General features: G+C 39.2%; 1 protein-coding gene across 1 annotated transcript; it reads right to left on the bottom strand.

Annotated features, from left to right (window-relative positions):
- Nucleotides 1–395: 395 nt before the first annotated feature.
- On the bottom strand, nucleotides 396–7,557 carry LOC120436408. The gene is made up of 7 exons (XM_039607397.1): nucleotides 7,323–7,557; nucleotides 4,644–4,796; nucleotides 3,174–3,299; nucleotides 2,913–3,079; nucleotides 1,651–1,738; nucleotides 1,406–1,481; nucleotides 396–1,201 (listed from the first exon to the last, which is right to left on the bottom strand). The coding sequence occupies exons 1-7, from the start codon at nucleotides 7,393–7,395 to the stop codon at nucleotides 1,141–1,143; spliced, it is 744 nt and encodes a 247-aa protein (XP_039463331.1). The 5' UTR covers nucleotides 7,396–7,557; the 3' UTR covers nucleotides 396–1,140.

Genomic DNA, 7,557 nt, shown 5'->3' with positions numbered 1-7,557 from the left:
TGAGTCCACTATCCTAGCCACTTGGTTGTGCCTCTCAGTGTACACACTCAAAGTTTGCATCTTACATCCTGCTACTTTGTGTTGGATATTCTCCAGGTCACTTTTGCACAGTCTGTAGCTTGGGTCCTGTCTGCTGTGGTAGGCTCCTCCCTCTGTGGATCGGTTGCTTAGTGCCTGTTCTTGTTCTGCCATGATCAGAGTCTCTGCTTTCCTTTAAGTTGGCTTATCCAGCCACTGGTAGGATTTGTTGATATCAGCCTCTTCTTCTGTGTTTCTGGTACATCCCATGCAGGGGCTTGGTCGACCATGACGGTTCATCGTTTCTGGTGTGGCCATATCACTATCGTCCAACTTCACAGCAGAGGAAATGTGTGAAATAGTCAAAGTATTCCAAAGGTTAGAGAAATCATTTGAATTATAAAAATGTAGGCTATTAAAGTTGTTCATTACAAAACCTCTACATGTGAAGGTGTTCTACCTTTTGGGTGTAATAAAAAAAAAAAAAATGTTTTCTTAGAGTTGATATTTTCTGCTGCTGGATTTACAACGTCCGACTGAAATGCAAACATGTTTTTATCCAAGTATGTGCTGTTAGCCCAACAAAAGCTCAACTATAAACATCACATGACTTGTAATGTTTATAGTGTTTATAAAGGTATAAAGTATTGAAATGCTGTTTTTTTTATGGATTTTATGGTTTCTCCCTTTTTACACCTCCAAACACAGCTCACTCATGAAGAATAAACCTCTCAAGTTTGCATTCGCCCCTGTAAGCTGTTGAGTCCTGACTGCACCCAGACGGATTAATAGCAACACAACATTAGAAACCAAGAAGCAAGACGTTACTATGTTAACGAAGCTCAATAAATGTATAAAGTCATATTAAAACTGTGATTTTTCCCAATGTACAAATTTGTGACTTTAATCTGTACATATTTCTGACTATATATTCTTATATTTATTATTTATTTCATATAAATTATATACATATATTTTGAGGGTGTTCTTGTTTTTGGTCCTCTGACCCCTCCGTATTATTCTCTTCCTGTGTTTCCAGGATCAGTTAAGGCTTTTCTCCGGTGGTTTATGCAACACCAACTCTTCTTCATCCTCATCATCACAGTTTGATCCAGCACTGCTCTATCTCACAGTGTTGGTGGTGGTGGAGCGGCGGTGACTTCGGGTCCTGCGGGTACAACAACTTTTTACGTGGACAAGAAGAAAAAGACACCAGTTAGAGCAGGGGTACGTTACAGAGCAAAGCTGAATCACAAAGAACTAAAGTAAAATAAAATGAAGTCCATCTGATTATAGCTAAATAAAATTAATATGTGAAAAACAAATAAACAGTACAATAAAATAATGCTGATAAACTTGTACAGAGTAATCTTTTGTGGATTCTTACCAGCATTTGCAACAAATAAGCCCAAACAGGAACACCACAATCCCTACAAATGGTAAGCTCAGTAAAGCCCGATTCCCTAAGAAAATATAAAAAGATTAAATTAAGTTTACACGAACAATCTGTTCCAGTCTTTACATGTGAAAATGTATCAGTAATTAATAGATACACTACCACAGTCTCTGTTGTTTTAGTAATATAAAATTTAATATTTTACTTATATATAATTTGTTGAGCTGATAACTCACTGATTAAGAGTGGATTCAGGATTTTTTCACTGTATTCATGGCTGACTGGGTTTTCCAGCTGACAGCTTATCAAACGCTCTCTGTTTTCCTACAAATGATAAGAAAAAAGGGGCTTATGAACACACACACACACACACACACACACACACACACACACAGCATTTTAAATAGATAACAGAGTTCCTTTTTATTGTTTAACTTTTTTTAAGCACATATTGAATTTTACCATTTCCCAATGACTGAATTTTTGTTTTTTTACAGTGGGGCTCAGGGGTGCCAGAATACACCCAGATTTCCCTCCAACTCAGGGGTGGGCAATTCCAGGCCCCGAGGGTCGGTGTCCTGCAGGTTTTAGATCTCACCTTGGGTCAACACACCTGAATCACATGATTAGTTCGTTACCAGGCCTCTGGAGAACTTCAGGACATGTTGAGGAGCTAATTTAGCCTTTTAAATCAGCTGTGTTGGTTCAAGGACACATCTAAAACCTGCAGGGACGCCGGCCCTCGAGGCCTGGAGTTGCCTACCCCTGCTCCACCTTTTGAACTAATTGCCATGAAGCTAAAGATAATCATTGGACAGTCTGACTTCACTCTGTTTCTGATTCTGTTTTTGTAACATGTTGTTTTGTTTGTGTGTGGATTTGGATGTGCCAACATCAGTGTAATCCTTGTGAATTTTCATTAGTGCTGTCATGAGAGTTGCAGAAACAAGAGCCAAATACAGACTCCAGACTCCAAATTTCTCTTTTAAGCTGGACTTTCTGCTTCCAGCTATTTGTGCGCTCACAAAAAGGGACATTTCACACATCAAGAGACACTTTTAGAGCACAAAGGGATCCCTATGAGAGATCACTATCAGATGATGATTATTTTTTTAATCGCTGCTGTTTGTTTCTCAAATGAAGGCTGCACACTGGAGGTCTGAAAATCTGGATAACTCTTCTGAATACAGTGTACAAAATTCAGCATTTAAGCTGTTATCTTCTTTGGTCTATAAGTGTTGCCATGTACAATACAGTATATGTGTAATAAACTGAAGCTTTTACTTGACTTGTGGTCACTTTTGGTCTTTAAATAATGAAGAAAAAGCAAACAGGTTCTTTATATATTGTGTAAAGGCCAAATGCACATAAAGCTACGATAAAATGTCTTGAAAGTATTTAGATCAAAAAAAAGTTTTGGATTCATTAGGTTTGGATAAAATGACAAAAATAACCAACAGAGCTGTCATGTGATTCAGTAATCAGATCCTGTTTATACCTGTGTGATGTTGAACTGATTGGTTGGAGACTGTTTCACCATATCACCAGTCACCCAGTAATAGGTGATCGGTTTGGCGTCGTCTGTGACGTTGGGTTCACAAGTGAGAATACAGTAGGTCATCTCAGGGTTGCACCATGTGGACACAGTGGGATTAGGGACAGTGGCTGGTAGAAAAGGGAGAAAACCAACAAAGATTTAACGTAAAATCAGGTGAACTAGTCCGTGCTAGCTAGAGTATGAATTCCTCCTCCCACTTACTGATAACAATGATTTCTGTTGTGCTCATGACTTCATCATTAATCTCCGCCGTGTAGCTGCCGCTGTCGTTTAGAGCCAGGTTTGAGATCCTCAGGACCCCAGTGGAGGTATCCACCTCACAGCCATCTAAAAGTATGAAGCAAAGGTATCATCGTGGATCATTTCAATATATTAGCACAGAAATTCCCTTAAACTTAAACATAGTTTAAGGTGCTAACCAGTAGATGAAATTTACATCACTGGAATCCAAAAGTTATTTAAAGGTTAATACCTCATAACACTTTAAATATCCCCTAAAAATCTACTTAGCCTGTTAATGAAGGCTTAAGTTACACAGTCCTTGCAACCTCTGGTTGCTATCGAAAGATATTTAGTCTCTGGCCAGTTGGTGAGTGTTTGCTGAAGGTCCCGAGATGTCCCGGGGTGAATACTCACAAAGAGGGTGCTTCACCACAAACCTCCTGGTGCCTGCAAATTAATTCTGTCCATCTGGGTGTAGCAAGTACAGTGGCTGAAACATTCACTCTCTCATCCAAGTGACTTCTTCAGGTCTTTTTCAGTGAAGTCACGAAAAAGAGCGAAGAAGTCACTTGGATGAGAGACTTCTTTCGACAAAACTTCCACTCACTGAATATATGTTATGTTGAGATGAACAGAATCAACTTGCTGGGATTTTCTTACCTGGATGATTAAGCAGGCATCAAGACTACTTGTGATTGCTTTAGTCACCATCAGATTGACGTGAAAACCAGTAGTTTGCTTAAAGGCGGTGAATTGTCTGTGTGACTTAAGACTTAACTAACTTGCCAACTAACCAGTGAGTGGAAGTCAAAGTTGAAAAAATGCAGATACTTTTCTGCCTTACCTGCTAAATCAACATGTTTCAAAACCTGCAACTTTTACTTTGAAGGCAAACGAGCTCTGTTTCCAGTTTGTGTCACACTTTTGAGTTTTACATCTGCTTGGGAGCAGATGGCGCATGTCGGCAGACAAGTCTGCGTCTTTGAAAGTAGAAATTAAAAATTCCAATTACAAACTACTGCTCATTACCAAACCAATTGCAAGGAGGTTTTCAGTGGAGCACCAAATACGTCTTTGCGACCAATTCCACCTTTCTACAGTCAGCAACTTCCCACAACTACTTGCCACCCAATCAGTCAGAGAAAACACATTTTTCCCTGGCAACCGATGGTTGTCAGGCAGTCATCAACTAGTCTCTAGGTCTGCGTAAATGTGTCCCTTAAAATATTATTTAAGCAAAGGTTTAAGTTTATTTAAAGGTCGTCAGTACCAAAACCTTCATGTTTGGTGTATTTTCAAGGGTTAAATTAAAGGAAAAATGTAAGGATACTTTTAGGCTTCATAGTTTTACAATGAGAGTCAAGACTTTTTTTCTAAATATGCTACATATAAACATTAAAAATGTGTAATCTGTGTATGTATATGGATTTAAATTTTGAGTGAATGTACCTCGGAAGTGCCAGGAGGTGTAAGGTTCCCGTCTGGTCCACTCCAGAGCAATGTCCTGATCATGTGTCCACTTGATCCTGGTGATGGAAGCAGGCGCAGAGCCTGGTGTGAGGACGACTTTGTCACCCACTTTCTTGTAGATGCCTTCTTTCTCTGCAAAATCAACATGTTAAGAGTTTCACATTCAATTCTTTAAATGCACTGTTGCTTTAATTTACAGTTTGGTCTTATGCAATGTAGACATCCAGGTTGTGGGGGCAGCAGTATAAGAGTAGATGCTCAGACCTCCCTCTTCTCATCCACCTCCTCCAAGTCTTTTGAAAATACACCGAGGCATTTCCAAGCAAACTGAGAATTGTAACCTCTGCAGGATGTCTACTCTGAGATCTTCTCTGTTTGTATCTGTGGTTATATTCTTTTGGTCACTACCCACAGCTCATGGTCATAAGTGAAAGCATGGCTCAACCGGCCCTCAGCAACAAACCTTCGCCCCAGTGTAAGCAGGAGATAATGCAGAGAATAGAATCACATCATCTGCAAACAGCAGAGATGAGATCCTGAGACCACCTAACATGATCTGCTCCATCCCTCGGCTGTGCCTAGAAATTACTTCCAGAATCAGTGACAAAGGGTAGCCTGGGTGGAGTCCAACACCCACCATTGTGAGCCAAGCTCTAACTGTTGATCAGGGACCAAAAAGCCCGTAACAAAAAGCCACTCCTGGAGCGTCCCCCACACAATACCCTGACAACTGTAGTAGAATGTTGAAGTGCACAAAACACATGTCAACCGGTTGATCAATTCCTCTTCAGTCTGATTTGATTAATGGTCAGACTCTCATCTCCAGCACCCTGACATAAACCTTTCCAAGGAGAGGTTAAGAAGCACGATACTCCTGGAGTTGGAAGTCAGCACTGAGCAGCTTCCTCTACCCGAATCACCACCCTTAAGTCTGGTTCCATGGCCAAACTCAACTCCTACCAGGAGGCTGTCTGTCAGCCACCTCCAGAGTTTCATGGGCCAGAAAAGCTGGATAGGACTCCTTCTTCAGCTTGACAGAACTCTTTACTTCTCGTTTGGGGGTTTCTGCCATGGTAGACACCGACCACTGCATGAACCATTCTGACTCAGTGTCCCCAGCTTCCCCCAGAACACTTTCAAAACTCTGACTGCTCTATTTTAATTTCCGTTTTTTATTTTTTAGCATTCCTATTATGTGTTCTTGAGTCTAGTCAGCTGTGGGAGGAATTTCAGCAAATTTAATTTACTGTATAAGAAAAGGCAAATTTATACTACTTACAGTACTTATTGATCACACTAAATAGCTTAAGCAGCAGATCCACTGTAACTATTTATGACTTTATAGACATGAATTCTATGTGCAAAACAAAAATGTATAAACATTCATCTTGATGCTAAAAATGATACATCAGCCTTTTACAACATTGTACTTTTATGTGATGAATCTATTTATGACATCAGTAGTAAATGAAGTGAAATGTACAATACTTTGCACTGAAGTCTAAGTGAACATACTTGTGAAAACTGGTATTTAAATGATTTAGGTTAGTATGCAAATGTTAAGCCATGTGAATTTGCACCACTGAAAGATCCTCTTTTACAGCATAACACTGATTACCATCGAAGCACAACAAGGATTTCCTTAGTGAAGTGAACCATTCACCACAGTCACAGGTTTCTGTCTTTAACAGTCTCAGAGTTTTTTCTTTCCTTGTTTGTATACATGGATTTCTCCAAAACATGTGTCAGTCTTGATTACTGATAGGTTGCTTTACTGTAATATGGAGCCTTATTTACAGTTGTGCAGCACTGGTTTGTCTCGTTGTTTCACAGAATTATGTTACCAAGATGTGATGGTAGCAAAAGTGGCCATTAGGGGTCACTGTGGAGTTGGCTGTCGGACTGTTGGGAAACTTGTTAAGTTGCTTCAAACCTTTCAGTGTTTCACAATGTCATCACTAATTTTAAATATACTAATACAATTATAAGTGGTAGGTTACATCACAAATACTTTATGTTATTATTATTACTTTTATTCAGGTTTGTAGCTTAACAGCACATTAAAATAATTAATTTTAGTCATGAACACTTGTTTGTATAGCAGTGTTATTGTTATTGTGTATTTTTAAAACTTAATGCAGCACAGGCGAAGCCTCAGGCAACCGGGCAGACTCAAAACAAAGGTATGCACAGTACAGCTTACAGGATGTTAACATAGTATTCTGGATAGTAAACATATAATATGAGACTGATGACAAGAAGGAGAAAACACACTTATACACAAACACACCACACCAATAAAAAATGTTCTTTGGTTAAGTTAGGCACAAACTGTGTTGAACATGCAGTACTTTCTGATTCTGGTTTATATTCAATAAATATGTCATTTGTCACTTCATTTGTTGTACCTGTAGCATTTTTTATATGTATGGCAGCCAATCCCGTGGTTGTGGTTGGTTGCCACAAATGCACAGTATGACTTTAATCATGAATACAAACATTATATAGAAACATTTTAAATTTTTGTTTGCTTACCTGAAACTTTCAGTTTGTACCAGTGGGACTGTTTCACTTTAGAGTGAAAAGTACACCAACCCGTCCCAGTCCTGTTTTTTCTAATTATCTATCAAACTTCCACACAGAGTATCCAAAACTCACCTGAGTTACCACCCAGCGTCTTCAAAGCCACCACCAGAATCATAAAACCCAAAGAGCGTGACGGTAACATCATCCTGAATTAATAAAAAAGAGCTGGGAAATAATCCACCATTCTGGTGCAAATCCCACAAATAATTCTAGGATGTGGAAGTTGTTGGAATAAAGGGAATAAAACAGGTCACAGGTGCCTGCTAATCTAGAGAAAGAAGATATGACATTAAAATGAAAGTCAAAT

This window comes from Oreochromis aureus, linkage group 23 (assembly GCF_013358895.1).
Source record: "Oreochromis aureus strain Israel breed Guangdong linkage group 23, ZZ_aureus, whole genome shotgun sequence".
In the NCBI taxonomy this organism is placed as follows: Eukaryota; Metazoa; Chordata; class Actinopteri; order Cichliformes; family Cichlidae; genus Oreochromis; species Oreochromis aureus.
This window is presented reverse-complemented; position numbering and strand designations above follow the sequence as displayed.